This window comes from Diuraphis noxia, unplaced genomic scaffold, assembly GCF_037042655.1.
Source record: "Diuraphis noxia isolate RWA-SAM2 unplaced genomic scaffold, SU_Dnox_SAM2 contig0003, whole genome shotgun sequence".
In the NCBI taxonomy this organism is placed as follows: Eukaryota; Metazoa; Arthropoda; class Insecta; order Hemiptera; family Aphididae; genus Diuraphis; species Diuraphis noxia.
Window position 1 is genome coordinate 25,174,330 of NW_028301713.1, and position 16,739 is coordinate 25,191,068.

Genomic DNA, 16,739 nt, shown 5'->3' on the forward strand with positions numbered 1-16,739 from the left:
GTTAGTTAAATTCAAGTATAATAGTAATGACCTTAAATGAATAATGATGGAAATAAAATAGGTAACCCGAATATGTTAAATAATTGTTTTTATTATAATTCTAATTTCTAAGTGATGGTAGGTAGGTACTTTGGTTTAGTATAAAAATGATAATACAAATGTTACAATATAGTCTATTGGCTTCGAATAATACAGCAAATGATAATATTAAGTGTGAGAAACCTATTTGGCACCCAATAAGTGGATAAAATACAATATGCTGGATTATCAAAGGTAAACAATATAATATTGAAGTGCTTGATTAGCACAGTAAAATAATAATAATAATGCTTGATTAGCAAAGTAAAATAATAATAATAATACTGAATAATAATCTGGCAGCTCGTCAGCTGGTTACCTGAGGAACTGGTGTCCGTTAGCGGCTGGGGCGTGCTCAGCTTTTTCTAATGGGGGGGGGGGGGGGATAAATTGTATCTTGTTTTTTTGATTGTCATATACACAAAATGTATATATTGATATTTTAGAAGTAGGTTGATATATTAGGTATATTATATGATATAATACTAGATATAGAGCTAAACATATTCAAAATTAACATTTTATAAAATATTTTATTTTATATAATCGGATATAATAAAAGTATAGATCTAAAGACCTAAAGTATAAGTTCAAGTTTTCTTGGCTTCATAGACATTTCATCCAAGACTTCATCTGGAGTAATGCTAATATCTTTATGTACTGCCAACAACGTTAATCCATTAAAACGGTCCTAAAATAAAATGCAAGTAAATATTGAATGTCGGTTAAACTAATAAGTTAAAGAGTATTGTAATTTAAGTATTGAGTTTCTAGTGTATGTCTTCACCCTCTTTAATGTTGAAAACGATCTTTCTGGGGTGGATGTTGGAACGGGTAGGACACATAACATTTTTAGTAACTTATTCAAATTTGTATAAATAAAGGAACTGCAGAGTTGGAGAGCATCTAGGCCAGTTTTAATGACTTCAGAATTGTCCAATATCTTTGTTCGCCATATTTTCAGTTCAGCCAAACTGTTGTCTTTATTGACATGCGGTAAATAAAACTCTGCCAGATTTTTAAAGGATTCTATTTCACTTGCATTTAAGAACTGATTTTTTGAAAAAATAGTCTCAAATCCTATTTAAATTTATAGTCAGAGATATATGTAATTATGTAAGTACTCTACAGTCTATGGCCCGCAGTTATTAGTTTATTATGGCTCGGTTATTGATAACAATAGATTGTGACGGGAATCCCGGAACGAACTATTTTGCAGTCTTGGGTAGTATTCGGAATAAAGTATTCCAAATACAATATTCGGAATACTATTTAGGTATTCAGAATACTTTTGAAAATACTTTTCCTAAAAGTATTTTATGCAGTATTCAGAATACCTTCGAAAGTATTCCAAATACTATATTCGGAATACTTTAATAGTATAACAATATTAGGATTTTACTGATTTTAGTATTTTATCATCTAAATTTGCAAAATGTCAAGCTATTTGGAACAGACAGAACCGTTCTAGTCAAATGGCCGACATAGTTAAAACCAATTTGGATGTACCTATACTTAAAAACTCCTAATGATACCCGTTAGAATCTCTGGTTTGATGCTATGAAATTTCTTATTATTCATTTTAAAATGAGCCCTTCTAAATTTTATGAGATATGTGATGCTGTTAAAGTTAACCGTTTTTCTAAAGCCCGATATATAATTTTTGGACGAGTATTTACTAGTAATGGAGCCTCTGCATGTGTACTAAACTTTGCAAACTCGACAAAGCAAACTTTGGGGATTTTTTTCCGGGTACCGTGTCTAGATGTATACAAGGGTAAAAACATATGTATTTTGGTTACTTATTGCCATCTATCACATCTCTCAAACAAAAATATGATGATATTCTATCGAAAAAAAAATTAATATTTCCTGGTTATTTTGTTTAAATAAATACTTTTTAACTTTTTACATTCCTTATTTAGTATGTATTGTTTTCACTGTGCCTGTCCTGGTAAAAGATTTTATACTTTAATAATATTATTAATATTATTCATAGAAGATAATAATTGTAGATAATCATTATAAATATTATAAAAAATTATTATAATATAATATTGTAAATCATAAACAGTTATAGTTAGGTATATATTATAATTTTAATTTACAAACAATATATTATAATATATTTAAACATTGGCTATAATTTCCCAAAAACAATTATTATTTTATTAATATCTATAACAAAAAATACTTTATTCAGAATACTATTTTTTGGATGTATTCGAATACATATTCGGAATACTATTTGTCATGAATATCCGAGAATTTATTCCAAATACTTTTAAAAAGTATTTTACCCAAGACTGCTATTTTGGTCCGTTGTGATTGATATAATCTGTACTGTCGTACTGATATATCGATGGGCGCGTTCATAATATAGATATCGAAACATAATGGACTGAAATGTTTTAATGTTATAATAGTCCATTGGTATCTAACAACATAATATTACTCACAGATGTGTATCTACCGACTACTATAATATATATTTTATATCTTTGATAATAATTATTAACACAACTTAAAAATTAAAACCAATTATGCATTACCTCTTTTTTCGAGAAAAGCGAAACTAGCAAGAAACTCAAGAAAATTCATAAAATAAAGTTCATGGGGGGGGGATATGACACCCCCCTCCCCGTGAGCACGCCCCTGGTAAGCGGCTTTGAACTAAACGCTACCGTCTCAGGATGCACATATTTGCACAATAAAAATACAATATAATAATAATTAAATGTGTGACAATCCTGAGAACGTACAACTAACGGGCCACCAACTCGGACGAATAAATCACTGAACACAATATATAATTCACAATGACAAAAAAAATTCACGTGCTTCTGTAAGTATCTCATGGTGCATCCTAAATTGAGGAATAATATTAATGGGTTGAACGCAATAAATGATTGAACGATACTTACAGAAAACAATTCACAGATGACTAAAATGAAATGATTGAATATGACGTATTGAATGAATGTATGCATTTTTGATGAGAACGAATGTATCTAAGATTAACAAAAACAAATTGAATATTGAATAACTGAATTGGAGGCTCGTTGAATGACCGAACAGCTCGAGAGGCATAAAAAAACAAGGAAAAAAGTACGAACGTAATTTAATGAATATGAAGCCTTTAAGAAAATGAACGAATTTTGAGTAGCCAATGAAAAAACACATAATTTACGAAAATGCGATCAGTACCACCTTAAACATTTAATCCATCAAAATACAGAATTTCGGTGGCACTGAAAGTGTTACACAACTTTATGAACGAAGAAAAAATATTGAAAGTGCATAAAAATAATATAAAAATGTAACCGTTGGAATACGCACATTGCCCACTATCAGTTAGATAACGGCGCACCACTATCACAAACGACCAGCCTACTGGTGGTGGAATTAACGTGCCATCCATGGCTAAATAACTTGGTATGATCGCATTGAGGCGCATTTTCGTTATGGGCTGCGCATGTACTATCATTCCATGATTTATCATGGAAAGAAATCTCAGCTGGCAGTGATTTTTATCACTGGATTTTGCAACTTCCGATAATGTTGATAACCGACTACGCTTATCAGTTATCATATTTGACCATAATATTGGATTGAATATTAATTTTCAATTTGAAAGCTTGATTGAAAGTTCGTTTTGATTTTTTTAGTTGTATATTATGTAGGTTTTAAATATGTTAGTACATGTTCTATTCTTGTAAAATAAAAATTGTTTTTATTACTAAAATGATTTGTTATTTATTTTTCCTCGTCCCATTCCTTTTATATGAAAAACTAACACGATATAACTTGTGTCTTAATATAGTATCCACTTGAATTTCGCCGCTCAAAACCATGAATTAAGATAATTCAAGTTAATTTGTATAAACAAAAATTAGCGGGAATCTTAGCACTTTTAGTCTTTTATTTATTATTCGTTTGTGCCATTGACGTTAATAATATTGTCAACTATCAATTTTAATTATTATTAAAATGTCTTGGTGTGCGGTAAAAGACTGTAAAAGTGGACGAAAAAAAGATGCAATGACAAAAATGATACAAATATAAGGTTTTTCAGATTCCCGAAAAACTCTTATTATTGTAATAAATGGATTGATGCTTGTGGCAAAAATAAAAATGATATTAAATTTAAATTTAAATCAAACTTTGATGTTTATTTTATTAAATAATACATTTTTAAAATAAAATAATAATTTGTAATTTCAATTTTGTATTTTTATTGCTTTAAATATTGTTTTGAACATGGTTTTGATAACTGTAAACTGATAAATCGAAGTGATAATATTCACTGCCAGTGGCGGCCATGACACCTGCGTATCATAAAGTTGCGATCATACCTAGTTATTTAACCATGGTGCCAACTAATGCCTCAATTCCGGTGGCGTTATCACGTATTGCTAATTATCAGTATATTTTGATAAGATTATTTGATAAGATAGGTATTTTGGATTTTATAGAAACACAATATAGTTGTAAATTATTAATACATAATATAATACCTATATTATATTATTACATAGTTTGTCGTTTGATAGATCTTTTGCCGTCAAATTAAGAGGACGCTACACCCGCATGTATTGTCTCCGTCTTACAAGTGCGTAACATTGCAAAAACTGTTTCGCGCGGGAAAGAACCGAGAAGGCTACAGCTATAACTAAGAAACGGAATTTTCACCACATAATAAGGAGAACATTTACTGTGCAACGTTGTTTTCAATTTTTCGATATCACAAATAGAAAAAAGTTCTTATTGTTTCAAAATGCATTATTTTTGCATTTTTCAAAATCGAATAACTTTTTTTTCAGTTCTAATATCAAAAAAATAAAAACAACGTTGCACAGTCGAAATTCCCTTTTATCTGTGGTGAGAATTTCGTTTTTTAGTTATGACTGTAGCCTTCTCGGTTCTTTCCCGCGCGAAACAGTTTTTGCAATGTTACGTACTTGTAAGACGGAGACAACACATGCGGGTGTAGCGTCCTCTTAACTATACTCTATTCGCCGTAAGTTGACCCACTTGCGCGTAGCATACTGAGCCGCCGAAACGTTCAGACCCCCCATGTCGGAGACAGGTGGCTTGTGATTGGTCAGTGGTGTTCGGCAATCGGTAATTAACGTACTGGCGCGAAAAATCAGGTTTTTGAATAATTGTTTGCACGTCCGTCAAGTTGGCACCGGCACTTTCTCCAAACAACTCAAAATTGGTATCAAAATTTTGCTACGAATTCGATACATTTTGCTACGCTATTTTTAGAATTTGCTGCTATTTGGTTTTTTCGAAAATCCGGAAACAAACATGCCGGTGCTATCTTGACGTAGCGCCGGCACTTTCTCCAAACAACTCAAAATTGGTATCCACATTTTGCTATGAATTTGCTACATTTTGCTACGCTGTTTTTGGAATTTGCTACCTCCTGGTTTTCCCGGAATCCCGGGAAATTTGCAATACAATTTGATTCAATAACTAAAAATTTTAATGACACATTTTCAAAAAATGATCTATCTTTTGACAATGAATCTGACTCTGAACCAGAACTAAATATTGACCACAGTTTAGAATTCAATTCATGTAACAATTGTTTAAGATGTGCTTTTAATATTTTGTACGAAATTGTTCAACAATCGGGCTCTTTTAATAACATATACTTGGCGTATAAATTTGTTTTAACGTTACCATGTACACAAGTTACATGTGAACGTACATTTTCCAAACTCAAAAATATTAAAACTAAATTAAGGTCATTAATTTCTCAAGATATTATGGAAACTCTATTAATGATAAATATTGAAAGAGACTATGTTGTTGATAAGGAAATTGTTGTAAATACTATTGCTAAAAGTTCATCAGAACTATCAAGGTTATTGATTTGAGATGTTATTCATATATATTGTTTAATTTGTTTTACCTTTAATATTAATTAAAATAAATATTAATCTATGATACAATTTGAATCTGTGTTTTTCTTTATAATGTTTGATGTCACGATGGTTTTTTTGGGCTACTGTTGGGGGGCCCTTTTTTCCAAATCGCGGACTGGGCCTTTTCGAGCCAGTCCGACACTGGGTATGAACAACAAAAAATTAAATTAAATTTAAATAGATGTTATCAACATTTTAAATTTCCAAATTAAAAATATTCCAGTCAATATATGTATAAACCTATTTTCAACATGTTAATATTATAGTACTGGACAATCGTTGTCTAAGTATAGTATATATTATAAATAAATGAACTGTAGAAATTCATTTTAGTTTTACCATTTATTTGACTCAATAAAGAATATAGTAATAATAATAAGTAACCGGATTGTTTAGTAAATAATTAATAACAATCAAAAGGGGATAATAATATTAATAATAAAACAAATAAACAGCTTGGTTGGCATATAACTAACAATTAAAAAGTGAATATTAATTAAATAGACAGCCTAATTGGCATATAAGAGTGACAAACAAAAAATATAATCATAAAAATGCTTAAAATTACTCAACTTGGTGAAACAGTTACAACAGAATAATTGTAATTAGATAAACAGTCTAATTGACATAAAACAATATCAATCAAAAACTTTATTCATACAAAAGCTTAAATGGGCTTCAAAAGGTATAATAGTTGTACGAATATAATAATAATTCTAACGAAATATACAAAACATATCATAAAACAAAATATATACAAAAATTAATAAACTGAAATATAAGTACTTTAAATTTATTTCAATTATTATCATCTATTCTCCAAATTAATATAATTTTACTTTTATTTTACTCTTTTACATAAAATAAAATATGGGGTTGAACTTCAATTTTTTCGGTGTTTTTATATGTTGTTATTTTGTTTACCAAGTCGTCGTGAATATTCCACAGGCCATTAGCTCTTTTAACATGTGAAGTGTAATGTCCTATTTCTTCACTTGAACTTCGTGAGTTGTGAAATTAGTTGTGAAACGCATTATAATTAGTTGTGAAACGCATTATAGCACATGAATGGAACAATAATCTATGAAAATAAAAAATGTTAATACCTATTATATCATGGTATTTGGTCAAAGTGCCGGTGCTGGGAAATTTTCTGTTTTCCGGGATTCCGGGAAAACCAGGAGGTAGCAAATTCCAAAAACAGCGTAGCAAAATGTAGCAAATTCATAGCAAAATGTGGATACCAATTTTGAGTTGTTTGGAGAAAGTGCCGGTGCTGGGAAATTTTCTGTTTTCCGGGATTTCGGGAAAAACAGGAGGTAGCAAATTCCAAAAACAGCGTAGCAAAATGTAGCAAATTCATAGCAAAATGTGGATACCAATTTTGAGTTGTTTGGAGAAAGTGCCGGCGCTACGTCAAGATAGCACCGGCATGTTTGTTTCCGGATTTCCGGAAAAACCAAATAGTAGCAAATTCTAAAAATAGCGTAGCAAAATGTAGCAAATTCGTAGCAAAATTTTAATACCAATTTTGAGTTGTTTGGAGAAAGTGCCGGTGCTGGGAAATTTTCGATTTTCCGGGATTCTGGAAAAACCAAATTGTAGCAAATTCTAAAAATAGCGTAGCAAAATGTAGCAAATTCGTAGCAAAATTTTGATACCCGTTTTGAGTTGTTTGGAGAAAGTGCTGGTGCTGGGAAATTTTCTGTTTTCCGGGATTCCGGGAAAACCAGGAGGTAGCAAATTCCAAAAACAGCGTAGAAAAATGTAGCAAATTCGTAGCAAAATGTGGATACCAATTTTTATTTGTTTGGAGAAAGTGCCGGTGCTACGTCAAGATAGCACCGGCATGTTTGTTTCCGGATTTTCGAAAAAACCAAATAGCAGCAAATTCTAAAAATAGCGTAGCAAAATGTAGCGAATTCGTAGCAAAATTTTGATACCAATTTTGAGTTGTTTGGAGAAAGTGCCGGTGCCAACTTGACGGACGTATTGTTTGCGGAACGAACAATTATCATTTTATACAATTTAGACTATATATTTTAATATTTTATAATATATTCACATACACGTATTAATTAGAATATATTATATTTTAGTTTCGAATTATACAGTTATTATCATTTTATACATATTATAATATACTATATATTTTGAAATACAAGGGGGAGGGGATTAACAGTGTCTGGCTGAGTCGATTTGTAAATACTATAAACAGTAACCGGCGGAATCGATGTCTAGATATTTTAAACAGTAGCCAGCGGAATTAATAGCCGGCGGCGGAATCAATATACGTCCACCAATTATTGATGTAATGAAGCGATAAGAATTTAAAAAACCAATTAAGGTTTTATACTATAAAGATTGACTTCCTCACATTTTTAATATTTTATATTTCTAAAAATGTTATATTAAAAATTACATTATTCAATTTTTGCAGAAGATAAAATTAAAATAATTAAAAAATGTGCGGAAGTTGATCTAAAGTATACTTGACGAAAAATTCGAATTTGTTTTCAGAAATCTTATCGCTTCACTTTATATACGTTTGGCAGAGAACACTGTTAAAATTCTTTGTGTTAGACAAAGACAGAAAATCGTGATATCGAATCCCCTTAAGTAAATCTTTCTCTGAATAATTATCAAAAAATTATACACCATTATAATAGTATTAGAAGCATCACAAGTTTTTCACATTCCTTTCTGTGTTTTTACTATACATATACCTGTAAGTTTATAGCATGCGTTTTTACGAGCTTATGCTACAGTAAATAATACCATCAATTATATTTTATATTAGAGAAAACACTGTCAAAAATAAAAAATGATACAACATATAGTGAGTAATTATTATCAATGATCTATAACTATAATTTATAATTATTTATAATTTTGTTTTTCTGCCGATAACAAATTTAAATTGTAAAGTCTTCATGTATATTCATGTGCATTGTTACTTCCCGACTGAACGTCGATTCATACATCAACGTAGGAATGAAAATATACCTAACTGATGTATAAGTGTAACAATATCTTTATTTTATGTTTAAACTTGATACAAAATTACTATGTAGTAATCTATTAGGTGTTTGTGAGCGGTGTTACGACCTGACTTTGAAATAATGATATAAAAGACAATGATGGCATTACGACCTGCCTCTGAGTGTCTTGAATGAGTTGAATGTCCCTAACCGTCTAGCTCACATTTAGGAACCGTCTGGATCACATTTTAAAAACTTTCTGACCAGCATTTGTCCCCGTCTCTCCGGTCTCTCTTATATAGGATTTGGTCCTTAACAATATCTTTATTTTACGTTTAAACTTGATACAAAATTACTATGTAGTAATCTATTAGGTGTTGGTGAGCGGTGTTACGACCTGATTTTGAAATAATGATATAAAAAAAGACAATGATGGCATTACGACCTGCCTCTGAGTGTCTTTAATGTCCCTAACCGTCTAGTTCAAATTTAAGAACCGTCTGGCTCACATTTTAAAAACCGTCTGACGAGCTCTTGTCCCCGTCTCTCTTACATAATATGATTTGGTCCTTAGGAGAGGACTTTCCTGTATTGTGATTCAACTTAATATGCTGACCGCTTCGTATCCTTTCACACGGGTCTACAGTCATTTCTAAGAAGGGACGTGTGAAAGCACTTTTATAATTTAACCAATTTTATATTTTATTCACCACATTCTTATTGTTGACCTCCGCACGCTTTTGATATTAATGGCTTATTAGTTTTAGTCATAGTTAATACTTATTTTGTATCACAATTGCGTGGTATCTCGTACATATTTTATAGATACGTAACAATATTTATTACTGTATATCATTTTTTTGTTTAAATATAAAATGTAACAACTATAAAGTAATAACAAACATCTTACCTAAACATAATTCAAATCATTTCAGGTCCACTGAAAGATTTTATTATGAATTATTCATCCACGGACAGTTCAGGTATATAAAATTAATTATTATTACTATATATATTATGATAATATTAAACTATGGTATATGAATCGGTACTATAATATTGAGGTGCATTTCCCTGGCACCCCCCCCCCCCCCTTGGAATTTTGGAATAACTCAACATTTTAGTATACCAATTAATCTTTAAAAGACTAATTTTAACTTCCCATAATCTAAATCAGCGTTTCCCAACCTTTTGCCCTTGCGGCTTCCTAACTCCAACCCATATTTAGCCACGGCACACTTGTCACTGATTTATAGAATATGTATACATATTTTTTTTATACCAGACTTTCATCATATAAAATATTTATACCAAAGTAGTTGTATATCGGTATACTATTACTAGTAAACTGTTTAAAATCGTAAGATAGGAAAAAATATTATTATAACTATCTTAAATATTTAATCTATTGAAATGTAAAAACAAGATACTTACAATCACAGCAGACAACAAACGACTAACTGAAGGTCCATGTCCCCTGCATCCCCACTTTGAGCTTTCGTAAAAAAACCCGGGGCGATCGTTTGTACTCTGTTTATACCGCAAAAGTCGTCGTTTGTATCGAAAGCTGTAAAAAGTTATAACTGAAGCACGACTCCAGCACCCCCACTTTGAGGGTTGTTATAAAAAAATCTGGCATAATATGACTCTTTTACCACTCAGCCAACGCACTTATAGCAACATTTACCATGAGATCCTAGGTAGTTACTTTTTGATTTTCATAAATTCGAAAAATATTTTTCTAAACACCATTGATATAATAGCTTTGAGTACAAGGTTCATTAGTCTTGCAACCCCCCCTCCCCCGATTTTAATATTTGTTTTTCGTAATTTTTTTAAAAAGGAGCTCTATAATTATATTATATTAATAAACTATGAAACAAAATAGGTAATATCCAAATTATTAAAACAAATGAACTTGGTTTTAAAATGTATCATATTTTAATGAGGATTGAGTGAAACAAAATATTTAATTTTGTCATATAATAGGTTGAAATGTATGGTATGAACGTACTCAAATTAAAGTTTATTTATTTTGTTCAAAATGTTTTTGAGCAACTTTAATTTTGAAATAGTTTTGTTCAACCGTTGTATTTACGACATTAATAATCACCTCTTTATAACTTGTTTCAACATGCATATAGTTTCTATTATTTATGTTTTATTTAATATGCGTATCTGACTAAACAAGATAGCTTGTTGATGAACTTAACATTTTTTCTTAAACCTGGATTTGAGGCATCTTTTAATAAACAGTTATTGTAATTTTTACTATAACTATTTTATTTTAGATTCTGAACGAAGTGATGAATATTGTATTGATTTTACAATAATGTGTGTGTGTGTCTGTGTTTTTTGTGTCTGTGTACTGCATAAGCATAAGTGCATAACTAGTCGAAATAATACTTTAATTTCTAACTTCGAGGGTACTTTCCGATGTCAAAGATTGTGAACGGAGATGATTTGTCAGTCTAGGATATATTATATTTAAATATTGTCACATATTCTATTTTGGAACAAATATATTATTTTTCAATTAGGACGCATTTTAAATAAGGCATGGTTAATCAATTTTTCCAAAAACATTGCATGCAGTTATCATAATTCATAATACCTTATATTATCGGAGATATACAATATACCGGGTTTGAGGATAAATCGTTATCATTACGCGATTTCATAAGAATTTAAAACTCGAAACGCTCAAAACATTTTTCCTATAATGACGCTTCAAATTTTCTCTATAGCTATTTGAAGCAAAACTTATGAAAAACTTATTGTTGAATTTTATAACCTTAGATATAAAATACAAACAATATAATGAATTTTGAACTACAAAATAATTTGCAAATATTCATGGTTTTGACAAAATTTTGTCAATATTTGAAATTCAAATGCTAATAAAAATTTAATTTGAATTTCCGGTAGACATTTTTTTTATGATAAAGATTGAAAAATTTGTAAGGAATCTTGTATTAAATTTTAAAATCTTAGATTTAAAAAGAACATTTTTTATGAATTTCTAGCTTAAAACAATTTGCGAATTTTTGTGATTTTTACATATTTTGTAAAAATTTAAAATTTGATTGCTTATAAAAAAAAAAAAATTGTGACTATGAATTTATTTTATTTTTCAACTGCTATTATAAGGATATGTTAAAGAGCCTTGTATCAAATTTTCAAGATTTTCTACCCAAAAAATAAATTTTTATCGATATTAATTTTAAAAAAAACTAATAATGATCGAAAATTGCATATACCTAAGAATAGTTTAAGTTAAGTCAAACAATATTGAAAATTTCATGGTGGATAGAATATACTTATATAAACATTCGGTGAAAATTTCATGTGCCTATGTATTCTTATAATTTTTTAATCACTATAGGGATAACTTATGAGAAACTTTGTATTAAATTTTCAAGTATTTTTATGAAGCCAAAAAAATTTTATCGACAATTCAAAAAAAATTTTTCAGAAAAATTGAAAATTTCTGTTGCCAATAAATACCTCAAAAAAAGTCAAAATATTTTTAAAATTAAATCATGTAAAGAAAATGACAATCCTTATAACTGGTAAAATTTTCACGTATCTACGACTACTACAATAATTTTTGAATAATAACAAATATTTAAAATCGTTTCAGGATAAATCGTTATCGTAACGCTATTTCGTAAAAATTTAAAACTCAAACGCACCTCAAATTTTTCCTATAATGACGCTTCGAGATTTCTCTATAGCTACTTGAAGAAAAACTTATGGAAAACTTAGTCTTGTATTCTTAATCCTTAGTTATAAACAAAAAAATATTATGATTTTTCAGCTTCAAAATTATTTGCAAATTTTCGCATTTTCGACAGATTTCGTAAAAATTTGAACTATAAACACTTATAAAAAAAAATTGTGCGTATGTATTCTTATAATTTTTTAATCACTATAAGAATAACTTATAAGGAACTTTGTATTAAATTTTCAAACAAATTCTTCTCTAATATCCATGAAAACATTTCGTAATCACAATATAATCATCTCGTCTAATATATATGTGTTATAATCTGTGGTACAATTATTGAACAAATTTTCAATTTTTCAATTTCCGATCTAAATATCTGGTGAAATTTTCAAGTATCTACAACTTATAATTTTTGAAGTATCACAAATAATATTTAAATTCGTTTGACTCGTTTGAGGATAAATCGTTATCATTAAGCGATTTCATAAAAATTAAAACTCGAAACGCTCAAAAACTTTTTCCTATAATGACGCTTTCAAATTTTCTCTATAGCTATTTTGAAGCAAAACTTATGGTTAACTTGGTGTTAAATTTTATAACCTTAGATATAAATACAAACAATATAATGAATTTTGAACTACAAAATAATTTGCAAATATTCATGGTTTTGACAAATTTCTGTCAATATTTGAAATTCAAATGCTAATAAAAATTTAATTTGAATTTCCGGTGGACATTTTTTTTTGTGATAAAGATTGAAAAATTTGTAAGGAATCTTGTATTAAAGTTTTAAATCTTAGATTGAAAAAGAACATTTTTTATGAATTTCTAGCTTAAAACAATTTGCGAAATTTTGTGATTTTTACGTATGTTGTCAAAATTAAAATTTAAATGCTTTTTAAAAAAAAATGTGATTATACATTTCTTTTATTTTTTAACTGCTATTGTAAAAATATATTATGAGCATTGTTTTATATTCTAAAATCTTAGAATTAAAAAGAAAAACTTTTATGAATTTCTATCTAACATAATTTGAACATAGCCGTAATTTTTATGTATTCAGTCAAAATTTGAACTGTAAATGCTAATAAAAAAAATCGTGCCTATGTATTTTTGTAATTTTTAATCTCTATATGAATAACTTATGAGGAACTTTGTATTAAATTTTTAAGTATTTCGATATGGCCAAAAAAATTTTAACAACACTTCAAAAAAAATTTTACAGAAAAATTGAAAATTTCAGTTGTCTATAAATACCTCAAAAAAAGTCAAAATATTTTGAAAATGTAATCATGTAAAGAAAATGCCAATCTTCGTAAAAATTTGAACTATAAACACTTATAAAATAAAATTGTGACAAACTATTTTTAATTTTTTTTAGCTACAATAAGAACAACTCATAAGGAACCTTGTATTAAATTTTAAGTTTTTTTAGTCATTCAAAATTTTTTTACCGACACTTCAAAAAAAAATTTCTCAAAAAAATCGAAAATTTCAGTGGTCTATAAATAACTCAAAAAGTCAAAACTTGTAGAAAATTAAACTGTATAATGTATATATATAACACTAACATAAACATTTGGTAAAAATTTCAAGTATTTACAGTGATTAGTTTTTGAATTACAACCATATAAAAAAATCAATTTGGTCGAAAACTGGTTTTGCGTAAAAATTCCAGTTTTTCTGTCATTTTTTTTTTGTTTTTCTCGATTTTTTTGAAAACTGTTGGAAAATGTTTACTTTTGACCTCTATAATGCACCAAGGATATTCACTTTTACATCGGAAACCACCCCCAAAATTTGAAATTGAAGCATTATTTCAACTAGTGCTGTACACGCACTATAACAAAAAAAACCAAAAAAAAAAACACACATCATTGTAAAATCAATACATTAATCACTTCGTTCAGAATCGCAAATTAAACATTTTTTTTATTAAATTTGATTTTTTTCATATTACATTTTTTAATGAACGAATATTTTTATCCAAATGGTTAAATTTGCATATTGATTATTTAGAATATGAGAGGGTAAATTAAGTCTTTTAAGGATTACTTGGTATACTAAAATGTTGAGCTAAGGGTGATTTGTGGTTTCCACAGCACCCCCACTTTGAAAAATTTGTTAAAAATCGGGGTTTTGCTGCACAAACGCCCAAAGTCGGGCACAAAGCAGCACAAAAATAGCACAAATGTGGCACAAACGAATGGCGTAATCCAAAGTTGAAAGTTCCAAGGTGGGGGTGCTGTGGAAACGACAGCACCCCCACTATGAAAAATTCGTTGAAAATTGGGGTTTGTTGCACAAACGCTCAAAGTCGGGCACAAAGCAGCACAAACGTAGCACCAAAAAGGCTCCTTATTTGGTTCCAAAATCCCGAGGTGAGGGTGCCAGGGAAATGCACCTATAATATTGTATTAAACTGAAAATAACATTTTTTAATTTAATTTTTTTAAAGAATTTTATGAATCAGTGTTCGGGTTTTGTCAAAATAGCGAAATATCGTAAGTAGAAAGAAACTAGTACGTATAATTTTAATAAAATTACAAGCATTAATGGCGTATTTTTCTATTAGGTTTAGGTTGTTATTTGAGGAATAATGTACAAATCTCAAGTATTACATTCAATTGCGTATTTGGTTTATTATTGAAAAAGTTATAATTGTTAACCTGGTTATAATACACGGGTATAAATCACAAGTAATTTAATAGAACCGTTTATATTTAAACTTTTCATTGAAATTATATGATATGATTATGTTTTTATTTTTAGATATATTTACTAGATACTACTCTAGTTGATTATTGTATAAATACATTTTATTATTACAAGAGTTTACTATATAAGAAGTATTTTAATTCACTGTTAATAACTATTTATATAGTATAATTTTTATTTTTAAATGTACTTTAATAAATATAACAATGTTATAAGTTTCTAGGCAGATTTAGATAATATATGATTTTATTTGATAAATTACAATTGTTCTATATTTATATTTTATACTATATCACCTCTACATTATAAACTAGATTTGTATACAATATTTGATATACTATATTTGATACACACGCATGAAATACAATTTTACATTCTCCTCATTTTTTTTTTAATTCAAATTTCTCAGCTCAAGGATAAACAAAATCAAATATTACAACAATTAACTGAGAAATTATTTGTTAAGTAGTTAATTGTAGATTAAAGTATGCGATTGAATGTATTGCTATTTTTTAAGCAAAAACAAGGCCTGAAAAGTTTCTGACACTCGAGGCAAATAAAATCAAACCAAACATTTTGATCTGACCCGCAGTTATCAAAAGGTTTGCCATCTCTGATATAGGATGTTTTTACCCCCCTGTAAAAATGTGTTATATATAATTAGCGTATAATTAACGACCTGTTTAAATTATACTATAATTATTATAGTATAGTCGGCTATCGAACGATTGAGAACATTATACCTTTTTGACCGAACGATTGAGAACACTTAAAAATAACAAAGAACTTACCGCTCACCCCAAAAAAAACCCAAAAAAGGTCACTATTGAGAACGAATTTACGTGAAACGTTGCCATATCATTTACTATTTATCATTTAACAAATATTCTAGAAGAAAATCATATGTTATATAAATATGTTTAAAAATGAAAAAAATGTAGAATTATAAGAATATGTATTATATATTATGTAAAAAAAAGTAAAACATGTAGAATATTATAAAAAATGTAATAAATATGTTATGAGTTTATGACAAATGAGTTACCTATATGAATTAGTTAAAGCGGGATAGCATAATCAAACATACTCTATATATTTTAATAAATTATTAGAACTCTTATTTGCTACATACCATACATAACATTCTTTATCGTTTGATAGTCGATTATCGTGCTCAAATTATTGTTCGATTAAATTTGGCAACGTTAAAAATTAAATTAAAATAATGAGCGTTCTCAATTTATTGTGTTACCAAAAATAACGTTCTCAATCGTATTTTACCGGTATAGTCATATT

The 16,739-nt window shown here is 28.6% G+C and overlaps 1 protein-coding gene and 1 pseudogene across 4 annotated transcripts in view; one reads left to right on the forward strand and one right to left on the reverse strand.

The window, feature by feature from the left end:
• LOC107164686 (uncharacterized) overlaps positions 1–15,701 on the forward strand; it is a 95,019-nt gene extending 79,318 nt beyond the window's left edge. For 3 of the 4 annotated variants that reach the window (XM_089222071.1, XM_089222073.1, XM_089222074.1), the window contains 4 exons: positions 8,815–8,853; positions 9,931–9,978; positions 15,184–15,229; positions 15,301–15,701. In XM_089222071.1, the coding sequence (XP_089078197.1) occupies positions 8,815–8,853; positions 9,931–9,978; positions 15,184–15,229; positions 15,301–15,325 (158 nt within the window). In that variant the 3' untranslated portion in view covers positions 15,326–15,701. The remainder of the gene's footprint in view (positions 1–8,814; positions 8,854–9,930; positions 9,979–15,183; positions 15,230–15,300) is intronic. The other variant, XM_089222072.1, reaches the window with a different exon arrangement.
• On the reverse strand, positions 656–1,659 carry LOC149057125 (uncharacterized; annotated as a pseudogene).
• Positions 15,702–16,739: the final 1,038 nt, after the last annotated feature.